Source organism: Eptesicus fuscus, chromosome 21 (assembly GCF_027574615.1).
Source record: "Eptesicus fuscus isolate TK198812 chromosome 21, DD_ASM_mEF_20220401, whole genome shotgun sequence".
In the NCBI taxonomy this organism is placed as follows: Eukaryota; Metazoa; Chordata; class Mammalia; order Chiroptera; family Vespertilionidae; genus Eptesicus; species Eptesicus fuscus.
This window is the reverse complement of record NC_072493.1, coordinates 8541076-8554884: the sequence shown is the minus strand read 5'-3', so window position 1 is coordinate 8554884 and position 13809 is coordinate 8541076. Positions and strand designations below refer to the sequence as shown.

The 13809-nt window shown below is 42.4% G+C and overlaps 1 protein-coding gene across 1 annotated transcript in view; it reads left to right on the top strand.

Moving 5' to 3' along the window:
• HYDIN (HYDIN axonemal central pair apparatus protein) overlaps window positions 1-13809 on the top strand; it is a 302917-nt gene that overhangs the window by 94066 nt on the left and 195042 nt on the right. Inside the window, 3 exon segments of the mRNA XM_054710866.1 lie at window positions 6744-6973; window positions 9430-9530; window positions 12410-12545. Coding sequence (XP_054566841.1) covers window positions 6744-6973; window positions 9430-9530; window positions 12410-12545 — 467 coding nt within the window.

Below are 13809 nucleotides of genomic sequence, written 5' to 3'. Positions count from 1 at the left end.
AAAGTGAACTCAGTGGTGGGTCGATTCAGGTATCTTACCACTGTAAATTGAAGACTCTTCTATATTTTTGTGTTGTCTTCTCATCCATTTACTTCTCTAAGTCATTTTCTCCCATCTAAGTTCCCCAATAATAAAAATGAGAACAACGATAACAGCAAAAATTCCTACTTATTGGTTCTTTGTATACATTCCAATCACTGCTAAGTGCATTACATGCAGGACTACATTTAAACCTCTTAGCAACCCTATGGGGAAGTATTATCTAAGATCCCCATTTTAGAGATGGAAGAACTGAGCATTGAATGGTTAAATAACTTCCTAAAGTCACACAGCAGAAATTAGCATTTCAGTTGAGGTGTATTTAAATCATGTATGTCAGCACAAGTGATATTGCACCCAAAGAGGCAGAAATGGGTTCTTGGAGGTTGAAACAAAACTTAGATATAACAATGGTTTGTGGTCCTCAAGAGTTCAACCCTCCCCAACAGAATCTTGTCCCTTGGTTTTTAATTTCTTCATTAGGAAGAATGTAATATGATTTAAATTCTATTTAACTTTTTTCATGAGGGAGAAATTAAATAGAATTTAAATCACATTAATTAAATATAATTTATTTGATTTAAAATTAATTTATCACATTGGTTCTTTTTAGGAGATGATAATTTTTAAAAGGGTTGTAAACCCCTGGTCTAAAGCTCCACAGACTTTTCTATTTTGTTCTATCGTCTCCCACTTTGACTTTCAGTTCTTTCACGTCTACTTGGGGGAAAACAGTTCTGTAGAAAAAGCTGATTAGATGCCTTTATCAATTGCTTTAACATTTGGGAGTATGAAGGTTTTATTTATACAGGACGTATTTATTTATACAGTGCCCCCCCATCTGCATTATATTGGGTAAGATACATACTATAGGTAAATCTATACACATAAAGTTGAATATCTGTTACTGTAGAATATGAAAATGGCTGGAGAGATTCTTACAAAATTTAGGGCATGTTTGAGTGATAGACTCTTTTGAAGGAAATAAAAATGACTACAACTTGAAAATCATCTGGTGGCCAACTAAGAAAGGCATCCTCTCTCAAGGGTGACTGTGACAGCTGCACAATAAGGAGTGAATTAGTGTCCCAAGACCTACGCAGTCATCCTCTAAACAGCTCAAACGAAGTCCACGGGGAGGTCTAGGCAACTGATGCATGACGGCAGCATATCCTTCCACAGGCATTTCAAGACAGAGTCCAGCCCAAGGACATTTGGGAGATGTGCCCGATATCAGATTGCCCTGGAGGGAGAACACAGAGTACAAACAAGCACCTCCAATCAGTTAGTTCAGGAAATTTCACACCAATTCATTGTCCAGACTCTGCTCTATTGCTCACCTCTGCAGTGTTGATGTAAATGCTATCCTAATGATAGGCCAACCACTGTTTCTCAGACTTGGTCTAGCTAGAAGTTTTGATAACTAGCTTAGGTGAAAATTAGAAGCAGCTTATTTTTCTTTCCTTGTATAATATCTTATTGAACCAGTTGATGAGACAGCTGCTAGATAAGATGCTAGAACATTCTACAGAGCCATAACCCAAGATTCCCGAGTCTGAGATTTGAAAACTTATCACTCCTGAGTCTCCCTTCAAAACCCAAGTTGCCTTTTCTTTTAGTTTGGATATGGGTTCCTTAGTCTTCTCTAGTGTGGCAGGGAATGTTAACAAAAACATATCATTTTTGCTTGCCAACAGGAGATCTAGGGCTATGTGGTTTTCGAAACCACTTGGGTCAGTTAATTCAAGCTACTTTTCTGTGCTTCTAGATTTTGCACTGTAACAGCCAAAATTAGAGAAAATTTTATGATACCCTTTCAAAATTATTTTATGACATTTTCAAATCTCAAAGTTGGAACTAGAGTCCTCATGACTTCAACACAAAGTCTTATTATTTTTTCCAGGTAGTGGGACCTCCCGTCACAACGAAACACGGTCCATTGGCAGTTATTTACTGGAAGCTTCTCATTATTATTCTGCATGTGCAAGTAGGGCTTTGATGAGGCAGATAAAAGTGAGCGTGTCATGGGCTTGAGAATAAAAGACCAATAAGGATACATATAGTTCCAGATGCAAAAGCGAAATTAACTGTTACAGGAGCAAGCCAGGAATTGGAGGAATTTTTTTAGTTATTTCAGGGTGACAGACTTATCATGTGGAGTTAAGCAAGGTTTGCAGAGACTTTTGTAGGGCTTGGGAGTGCATGAAGCTAGTGAAAGTTGGTTACATTGTCCCCTTATCGGCACTAAGGCCCATTCCATTCCTGAAGAGGTGTCTGTTGTAGGTTATTGTGAGAGATGAAAATGTTGATTTGACATCAGGGTCTACTGGGATTGATGATGTTAGGAGCTACCATATGTTACAGTTTAGATAATCTAAAATAGGTTAGTATCTAAAATGTTTGAAAATGGCTATAAATATTTTAATGATAGGATTAGATGTTGGATGACATATCTAATAATTAACTAGGCTGACTGAAGCTACAACAGCATGAGAGTGTCAGATGATAGAATTGGGTGGCAATTGTCCCTGAAGGAACATTGAGGCTTCAATAAATCCTCAGAATAGTCAGAGAATAAAACGGACCAAGTAACCACTGATATGCCAGGTGATCTACCAAAAGGGGCAGGGTGGGTATCTGTTAAGCCACTATTTTTCAGGAGGCACAAGAATGTGTTGGACTGAGAATAAGGAGTATGGAATGCTCCAGGCACTCAGTATACTTGACAATTGGATAATTTGGACTGAGAAGTTAGGGTTTGAGGGCAGAGTTTTTGGAATAAATATAAGCATTTTAAAAATGCTTGGTAGTTGTCTCTTCCATGACCCAGGTATGAACTGTCAGTATTTTACTCAGTTATAAATTGACTTTCTGAAGGTGTAGAGTAGGGAGTCAAGGGCAGTACTTACTTATAATGATCATAAAAAGATCTTAGAAAGGTTGGCAGAAGAGGTCATAATCAGCACAAGCAAAGCCCACACCCAAGCAAGTTACCATTAACAGTAAGAGAGACATACCAAGGGATATCAGAATTACATAACTTTAAGATAGTAAATAGAGAATAATATGGCCAGATGGTAAAGAACAAAGTAGGCAAAGGAAAGCATCTAGCAAAATCTTGTTCCACTAAGTCTTGGGCAGAATCTTTCTATGTCATGTAAGCACTGCTTGTTTTGAGGAGCTTGGAATGGCAATCTATTTCTGTAGGTCAACCATTTCTGGAAGTTTTATTAGCAAACTACCATTTAAAATCTCCAGTAAAAGTGTTTTCTGCATGGCTTCCGCCAATAATTCAGTTCCTTTGGGCATCTTTTTTTTAAAATATATTTTATTGATTCTTTACAGAGAGGAAGAGAGAGGGATAGAGAGTTAGAAACATCGATGAGAGAGAAACATCAATCAGCTGCCTCTTGCACACCCCCTACTGGGGATGTGCCCGCAACCAAGGTACATGCCCTTGACCGGAATCGAACCTGGGACCTTTCAGTCCGCAGGCCGACGCTCTATCCACTGAGCCAAACCGGTTTCGGCAACCTTTGGGCATCTTTTTACCCAAAGGTCTACCTTATAGGCAACCCCAGGGTCAGCGAAGCCCCTAAAGAAGACTGTTGGTATATGTTTTCAGAGTACTCATTGAAAGAAGAGAGAAGTCCTGAAGGTGAATTTTTAGGGACGGCTTCTAGACCTTATAGATGAGTTGGTTCTTGACAATATTTAGTTATGTCTGCATGAAGCAAGCTTGACTCAGACTGATAAAAGACTTGTAATTTCCTGGATTTTCTAGTTTAATAGTCTATGAGTTCCAGAGGAAATTAACCTGATCTGATGGACATTAGAATTAAAGGTAAAACTCTCCCCCCAAAGAATTCCAAGAGCCTCAGAGAGGTTGGCCAATTCAAGAGACGTAATACTGTTTTTATGCTGTACATTTCCCAAGAATTGTGGATCATGAAATTTTACATCAAATGGTTAGTGCACTGTAAGATTCTTCATATCTTCTGTGTGAGGTTGCTCTTCCTCAGGGAGGAAAGTTAAAGTGTATAATTTCTTAGTCACATTTATGGCAGCAGCCTTTCTATATAGGGAGGCTCAAATCCATCTAAAGAATGTACAGACAATTATAGGAACACATTCTTAAATATATCATCTTTTATTTGAAAGGTTTACTGGAGTGTGATGTAAACCCATGTCTCACTGCACAGTTTTTCTGGAATGTGATATCCAGCTACCGAGGAAAACTTTTACCATCAGTTCTTGTTCGGAGGTGACCTTATCTCCTCTGTGACGGGATCTGTGGTTTCTGTCAAGGACCAGCTCGGGCTTTGGGGCACATCACAGTCGGTGTGCCGAAGACACTGAAGTGGACAGAGGATGCTGGTTTTAGGAAATGGTGGTGTTTCTAAGTCCGAGGCTCATTTTTTTTTTTTATGTCCAAAATGGGTTGTGCAGATGTTTATTGATCTCCCGTTTTCTGCTTTATTTCTACAGACAACTACAAAAGTACCACCTGTTTTGCAGAATGATCTGCCAACACATTTCCCTTCACTTGGTGGAGATTTTTATTTTACTAGAAAAATTAGGAATCTGTTGTCTAAAAGATCCCATGTGTCCCCCAAAGTCCATGAATTGTAATTGAATTTTTGGTCCTGGGTATTGCTGAACAATTTCACACTCTCCTTACTTAGGTCCATTCTTTAGTAGAACAATCATGTTCTAGTTAATGTAGCATCTTTTGTCAGAATGGAAACTTTTCCTTTGCTGCCTTATACTCTTTTGCTCCTAGTTTATGTAAGTCTTCTTAGAGGCTTCCTAGGTCAGGTGACAATATGCATGTTAAATGAAAATCAAGTCTCCTGAGAATATTGTCTTTTAAATCAAATTTAAGTACTAGGAGAGGAATGAAGGTGCTGCTGTGAATCTTTAAGGCGTTCTGACCGAGCATGTTGTTAATTAGTCCAAGAAATGTTGAGTTTTTATATATTTTGATATCTCAGCTCATAGATGCCAAGGAAGGGAGAATAGAGGTCTGCACTGTAAAGTACCGGCATTCCCTTGAGACTGTAGATAGGACAGTGTTAGGATTTAGTGCTACCAGAATCCTAGTCTTCAACAATATCCCTTCCCTTTAGGCTTTTTGACAAGCAATATTACAGGTAATGGTACAAGGAATTGCTCTAGGGATGAGGTTATAATTGCCTTTATTCTGAGAAAAACGAATAGCTTCAGGAAGTAGTCTGAGCAATGGTTTGGAAGAACCCACCTGAGTCTTTATAGGATCCATTTCCATAATATGCACACCCTACAATAGACGAGTGTTTATCCCACAAATGGTCGGGTCAAATCAGAGTGTACGTCCAATGTAGCAATTGCATGATTGTGAAACTGACTTTCTAGCAGTTCCTCTGGAATTTTCAAGAATAATCCTTCAGGTGCACTTTATCAGACAATTATTTTTTTCATTAAAGGTTTCTTCCAAGTTGATTGGCAGGGGTGGTATCACAGGGGAGACATGAACATGTTGCCTCTACAGCCCTATTGCGTAGACAGGGCTCAGACATGGGGAGAGAAGTGGATCAGTTCAAAGTGCCCTCTGCAGTACTGCAGCGGTGACTCCCAGGCCAGTTGTAGAATACTGCCGTAGGGTTCAAAGTAGAAAGAGTAGTGTTTACATGCATATTTGTTCTCCTGTGGTTACAGATAATTCTTGTTCTGAAAGGGGTGGCAGATACAATGGGCACCTAGGGGATCCAAAATCAGAGCTCAGTTTGTTGCTTACCAGGCAAGGAGGACCCCCATCTCTTTGGAAGGGAACGTGAATCTCACTGAACCGGATGTAGGGGGGCTAGCTATAGCATGAGAAAGCAGCTTTGCCTCAGGGAGGTAAAAGCCAATGTGTTGGTCTCTGTCTGGCTCAGAAGCAGATCACAAAGTCCCTCTTGGTAGAGGCTGTTATTCCGTTTTGTGTCATCGACCCTGAGGGTATGAGCCTCAGACAGGTCCAGGGTAAGTTATATAAGGTCTTGGCAGGCTCGGGATCGCATGCGGACAAAACCGCACAGGCTGCTCCTTTCACACACAGACAAATAAAAAGAGCAAACATTATTCTGTTTGGGAGGGAATCTGTATTTCTATGCAAAAGTTAAATGCAAAATATCCTTCTAGAAGACTACTCAGCAAACTGATAACAGAGGCCAGCTCTCGGGAGGGATGGTGATTTTATGTCTATTGTCGGTGCATAGTAAATGAATAAGTATCCATTGAATGATTGAGCGAATGATTCAATGCACACCTCCTCCTGGGGATGGAGTCCGCAACCCGGGATGTGCCTGATGAGGGGTCAAACCATGACTTCCTGGTTCATAGGTCAACACTCAACCACTGAACCACACCAGTTGGGCAGCTTCTCTCTTTTTTAACCGAGACAGCAATGTGCTCTGGAATCAGGTTAAGATCCTGGCTTGCTTTGGTGACTGTGTCTACTTGACCAAGTTACTGTCTTTCCACTGATGGTGACAGTGACCCTGAGTAAATGAATGAAATGTATGTATTGATTTACAATTGAAAACAATATGGGGGAGAGTTAGAATTAAGCAAGTAGTGCTGAATTGCGTAGACCATTTATTTGAGAGGTTTGGCAGCTGAGGAGGTTGGAGTTAAAGGGAGGCTATTGTGGGGCTTTTCTCACCTCATATTTTGTTTTCCAGGGTTTCCTCATACCTTGATATGTTCCCTCAATAATACCTCCTTGGTCCCCATGACCTTCAAACTGCGTATCCCTGGGGATGGCCATGAAAGCATTTCAAGCTGTGAGCAGTATTCAGACACCAAAGGACCTTCTTGGAACAAGGAGGAAATACCCATAACGAAACCAAAAGAATTTACCATCAACCCTAACTGTGGCACCATTCGCTCCCAAGGATTCGCTGCTATCAGGGTAAAGTGCGCACACCCGAGGCCGCTGAACTCTCAGGTGGCCACTGGGACCACACCCAGGGTTTGCTCTACGTGCCCAGAGTCAGTGGGAAGGAGTGCCTCTAGTTCACATGGAAACGTGGGCCTATCAGGAAACAAACCGCTGTGGGGAAAGACACTGTATTTTGCAAATACAGTGGGCAAAAGAACTGACACCACTCCCGTGGATTTCCATCCACCTCGATGTGTTGCCTCCACTAGATCAGTGGGTTGTAGGGATTTTTAGTGAAACCACAGTTCTACACAGATAGTGCACCCATCAGCACAGATATAAAAAGATTTAAGGACTCAGTGATAATTAGGTCCTCCTTTCCTTAAGACTCAAATCGTTTATACCAATAAATGTCCACATTTATGGCATCCGTTGATTCAGATTTTTAGTCTGAACCCGGGCTTCATAGTGAATGTGGATGCCATGTTTCTAACAGGGCTTAATGTTTGGCTGTCAGTGCCACCAGCAGAATTATTTCATGGCTGACTGAGGAAGTTTTCCTGTCTTCTCTCACTGACTTTTTCTTCTTCAAACAGTCAGGTCTAGCAATATTGAATGCTGCAAAATTGGAATGATTTTATCTTTTCTGGAAAAGAAAAAAAGATAAGACTTTATAGCTAAGGTTAATAATTTCCTCTTTAGTCACTGTCTGTGAATATTTAATTCAGCTATGGTTTTATCCCCTCAAAATTGTTTTAAATGCTTCATAATATCTCACCATGAATCCACTCATCCTAACTCTTTTCTAGGAGTTTTGTTTTTTGTTTTTTTAGTTCTTTCAAGGGCTTCTCCACTGGTCCAATGGGATTTGATTTCATATATCATTATAACCTCTCAGGATTACTATCTCAGTCTATTTGGGCTGCTCTTATAAAATACCAGAGACCAGGTTGCTTATAAAAAAACAGATTTATTTCTCATAAGTCTGGAGGTAGGATGTTGAGATCAGGGAGCCAGCATGCTTGGGTTCTGGTGAAGGCATTCTTCCAGCTTGCAGGCTGCTGACTTCTCCTTCCATCCTCACATGGTGGATGGCCCTCTTTTATAAGGGCACTAATCCTGTTCATGAAGGCCCCACCCTCATGACTTAATCACCTCCCATGGCCCCACCTCCTAATACTATCACATTAGGGGCTAGGATTTCAACATAGGAGTTTGGGGAGGACACAACCATTCACAAATCATAGTTGCTAACTGTGAATTTCCCAGAGAGAAGTGCTGTTGCAATGAATTTATTTAATTTTTTATTTCTTAATGCTCAGCCTACCTGTTAGCTACCTTTTCCCCCTCCTTTTTTTTTTTTTTTTTCCTCTCTCACATAGTACAGGAAGATTTGACAAGATGTAGATCTATCTAGTAGCCTTCTGCCAGAACCACGTGTTTTTCTGCCTCCTAATCACAGCTCAGAGACATAAACAAGGGCAGATCACTCCAGGAATCTCTGCACACAGGGGCAGCTGCCTCTCTCCAAATCTGACACATCGTCTTTCCAAATCAATGACCCCATCTTCACTTTATTTTTCCTTTCTATTTGGAAAAGCTTTCTCGAAGCTTCAATTTTCCCTCATGATCTGTACTCCAACCATGTCTCTGTGGACTCAAATTTGCATCCAGTAATTCCCTCTGCAACTAAAAAATAATTTTAATTAGTACCTGATACATAATGTATAGCTAGAAAAGCCATAACCTGTGCCAGAAGCTCTTTTCTAGACTTGCATGCATCCCTTCCAGTACAAATCATTGTAAAGCAATTAAAATCGTAACAAGGCTTCAAAAGCCTAAATGTAACGTTTCACAACAGTAAATAAAACACGGGGTGAGACATACTGCTTGCCAGATATTGTCCTTAGGCAGACCTTTCTTTGGCACCTCTATTTTCTGCTTTAATAATGACTATGGGGGCGGGGGACAAGATTTTGGTAAAAAGGAAAAAACCACACACAGAGCACAAAACTAGCTGATGTTTCATGCCATTCTCTGCTACTGACATGGTTATGTCATGTATTTTGCTATAAGAGACATTCAGCTGGAGTGTTTTATTGGTGTACTAAATTTTCATCATTAATATAGCCCAGAGGTATGGGGAACAACTTAAATTGCAATAATTCACGTTAGTTTGATGTTGCTCATCCTTCATGGTCACTTCCCCCCTTATGTAGGTACACGGCTTCTTTGATAACAGTCTCCTCAGAAATGAGCCAGCCTATTGTACTAAAAGCCACTGCACTTCTAACCTGGCCTTTGAAAAAACTCAGCATGCCCGGACCCCGACATGCAGCTGGTTCAACTAAAAGTGTAAAATGCCATGCATCCCACAATCAAGTACTCAGAAGCCGCACTCCGCAGTGTCCCGGGGCTCCCCGCTCCCCGCTGCAGGGGGAGAGCTGGGCTTTTAGAAGAGCAGCTTTTCACCTTTTGCTTTCCAGGTGACCTTATGCTCCAACACGGTGCAGAAATACGAGCTGGCCCTGGTGGTGGACGTGGAGGGCATCGGGGAAGAAGTGCTGGCGCTCCTCATTACAGCGAGGTATCACTCACCTGCCCCCCTCTCCCAGGCTCCCTGGGCCCCAGGAAGGGCTGCCTCACCAGAAGGCAGCAGGCCTGTAAACGGCCCACACTGCATTTTTCTGCTTTCCCTGAAGGGAGGCTGAGTGTGATTCAAATGGCAGAGCTTTCAAACTGCCAACGCACCTTCACCTTCTGTGGAAATAAGAGAAGGGTGTGTGTGTGTGTGTGTGCGCGTGCGTGCGTGTGTGTGTGTGTGTGTGTGTGTGTGTGTGTGTGTTGTTTGAAGAATACTGGTGCTCTCTGTTTTTAACTTTCTGACTTTCCAGGTATATAACTAAAAGGATTTTAGCAGAAAGATGTGAACAGTTGCTGTTTTTTATGTTTATCATTAAATACAGTACCCCGGAGGTCTGCAGCAGAAAGAGCGGTGTCCACAATTCTGCAGTGGTCGATCCGTTTAGCAAGACAGTCCTGCTCCGGGCTGAAGCGGGCGCCCAAACAAGGCCCTCTCTAACTGTAAACTCCTCAGAACCATCACCAACTTCTCTATTTAAAAAAACACACATTTTTTTTATTGCTTTCAGAGAGGGAGAGAGAGAGAGAAACATCAATGATTAGAATTATTGATTGACTGCCTCCTGCACACCTCCTCCTGGGGATGGAGCCCTCAACCCGGGTATGTGCCCTGATGAGGGGTCAAACCATGACTTCCTGGTTCATAGGTCAACACTCAACCACTGAACCACACCAGTTGGGCAGCTTCTCTCTTTTTTAACCGAGACAGCAATGGGCTCTGGAGTCAGGTTAAGATCCTGGCTTGCTTTGGTGACTGTGTCTACTTGACCAAGTTACTGTCTTTCCACTGATGGTGACAGTGACCCTGAATACAATAATCAGCCACACTGTTGCCAAAGCAAACGAGGGTCCAGACCTGGGACTTTGGAGTGTACATTGGAAAATGCCATCTAAAGGAAATAGAGAAAATTGCTGGCAATACATCAGTTCCTAGAATTTAGGTCTGTCATGAATCTTAAGAAAATGCACCTTAAAGAAGGTGCAGACCTACTGGTTGGTGGAGGCATCATAAGGGGCACCTTCGCAGGGGCCTTGGGCTTGGATGAAGTCAAAGAGCAGCCCTAAAGGAACTTGAAGGTCAAGGTCTTGTCGTGATCTATTTACTCAGTATTCCTTCCCAACACCTACGTAATTTATCTGTTTGTTTAAAAAACATGCGGAGTCTTTCATCTGGTCCTGTCTATACCCAAGTTGGCCTTTTTGTCTAGTCTTGCATTTTTGTATGTGGATTTATTCTGATACTTTCCAGCCTCTTTTCCCTACAGCTATCAATAGGAAATACCAATTTTTTTTTTTTTTAAGAAGGCCTGCCTGGCCGGTGTGGCAGTGGTTAAGTGTGGACCTATAAACCATGAGGTCGTGCTTTGATTCCAGTCAGGGCACATGCCCAGGTTGCGGGCTCAATCCCCAGTGGGAGGCAGCCGATCAATGATCCTCCCTCATCACTGATGTTCCTCTCTCTCTCCTCCTCTCCCTTCCTCTCTGAAAGCAATAATATATGTATGTATATATATATATATATATATATATATATATATTTTTTTTTTTTTAAAAAAGGTCCTAAGAGGCTATGAGTTTCTACCATGTATACTCTGTGACCCACGTTAAGTACTAACTTTGAACCCTCTCAGCCACAGCATTTCAGGTAGTAAAGGATTAGCTTTTGAAAGTCATTGGGTCAGCTGACAACTTCCATTTTAGCTAAAAACGAACACTCATCCCATGTGAAATCTCAAGCTTTGGGGTTAACAGGGCTCTCTTTCCTGTCATTACAGTACTTTCCTGTAATCTGTAGAAACTGCTCAAAGACCCTCAACAGAGAATTGCTTTTCGAACTTGCTCTCTAAAGTGATTTTCCCAGAGAGCCAGCAGTGATGGCTTGCCGTGCCCCCGCCCACACATCAATCGCCTCTTACTGAGCCCTTCCATGGCACTGTGCTATGCCCTCCATTCACATTAGCTCCTGTATTTCCCACAGTTCCCTAAGAAGAGTTAATGATGCTACTGTCAACCCCTAGAATTACCTGCATTTTATTTATAAGCAACATGGGGCTCTAGGGGGGAAAACAACTTGCTCAAGGTTGTGCTTGAACCTGGCTCTGTCCGACTTCAATGCCAGCGCTCCTCACCATTGCACTATGTTGTGACAGGGCAGCCGGGCAGGGCAGACGCTGAGATTCACAGACACAAATAAAACCCAAGTCACCTAATGATAGACCAGCTGCACACACAGGGCTTCAATTCCTCCCTCTCCAGCACACACCCCTCCCTCCCTCTCCTCCACCTCATCCCCTGTTGTCACGGCGCCAGCGCTGGGTCGAGCAGCTGCCTGAGCCTGCTGATCCAAGACAGCTGTTCTGCATAGGAATTAGAATTATTACCATTATTTAGCTGGTGTGAGCTGTTACCAGCCCTCGGGGGACTCGGGCTGGTCCAAAGTGTCACAGCTAGTTAGGACCCCATGCTGGTGGCTTTGCCCCTGTTTGTCAGGGAAACAGGTTCACTACCCTAAGGAACCTGTCCTATGGGGGTCCCTTGCCAAAGGAAGGCTAAGTATGAAAAACAATGGGAATGCTAGTCCTTACCCACAGCTGTTTAAGGAGTCTTGCTTCCAGCCCTTTTTTTGATTAAAAAATGATGACTGGGGGCTAAGGGGGAGAGGGAAGGCAAGGAGAGAAGATTTGAAAGTGATTAATGTAGTTATTAGAGAAAAATACGATGTGACAGTAACAAATGTGTTTTAACTTGGGACTCTTCGTTCTCCATATGTAAACAAGCTTTCTATCCTTTTCAATTCTTTAATGGGCTCCTTCCTTTGAGCAGGTGTATTGTACCCGCCCTCCGCATGGCTAATGCAGAGGTGGACTTCGGGCGCTGCTTCCTGAAGTACCCGTACGAGAAAACCATCCAGCTTGTCAACCCGGATGACCTCCCAGGATGCTACGAGGTCCTGCCCCAGGTGAGTTACTTGATCCTTTCTCAGTGTTGATGTTTCTGCAGTTGGATTCCCTCAGTAAGAAAGAGATATCCTTCTTAGGAGCCATATTCCTAAACACACGACCTTGTGTAATTCTGACTTTTAACCCTGGGATAATCTGGGGATGGGGTTATAAAGCCACAGCTGGATTGCCACCTGCGTGCATAAGCAGCTGCAGGTGTAAGCAGTTGCTAATTTCCCAGGAAAATTGCCTTTGATAAAGAAAGCGTCAATTAAGCCAACACGCAGAAGTTGCACCTGCAGGTAATTGCCTGGGAATTAACCATGCACGGGGAACGGGGCAGAGCTGGGGGTTTTCGTTTATGTTCATGGCTGTGACGTGAACCGCTTCACTAAGACAAGGTAATGCAATATTGATATGCTGGACTAGAAGGCTAGAGATACACAGGAGTGAGAAAGGAGAAAGTGCCTCTTAATATTTTATGAAATAGATTGTCCACATGCCACTACACCTGGCCAGGTGGGAGACTGTAAGCAGTTGCTAATTTCCCAGGAAAATTGCCTTTGATAAAGAAAGCGTCAATTAAGCCAACACGCAGAAGTTGCACCTGCAGATAATTGCCTGGGAATTAACCATGCAGTCAAATGCGTATGGACTAAAGATTTTAAAAGATCTGTGCAACCCAGAGGAATGGAAGGTTCCTAATGAGATGCAGTTTACCCAGAGTGCATTTGGGTTTAAACTCAGTTCTGTAAGGACAGTTCTCTGATAAAAATTCATGCAAACAAAATCAAATGGGAGTTTTATCTGGCTATAAGTTCAAAATGAGTTAAAAGACCAATGTGGGGACCACAGAACGAAGGCAGGTTTAGGCCCATCAGAGAAACGTGTTCAGCCAGAGAAAGGAGGTGGCCACCATCAACGCAGAAATTTGTCTTCAGATCTTGACATTGTATTTTTGTAATAGAAACCTGGGGAAAAATTGAATCATGTTCCAGGTAACCAGAGTGGCAATCTATGTGATCTGAAAATCCAAGTCATATGAGGAGGATACGTAGTATTTAATCTGGAACAGACAAGACTTAACCCTGCCAAAATAGCTACCCTTCATTAGTCGAAGGGCTGGTATGTAAAAGAGGGGATTGCAGTTATTCTGCGGACTTCCCTGAGACAAAACCAGAAGGCAAGGGTGGGGGGGCCACAGGAGACAACTTCTCCAACTTTCAGATGCTTAACAGCACAGCAGGCCCGCCCTACGCAGTGCAGGTCACCTCAAGAGCTCTG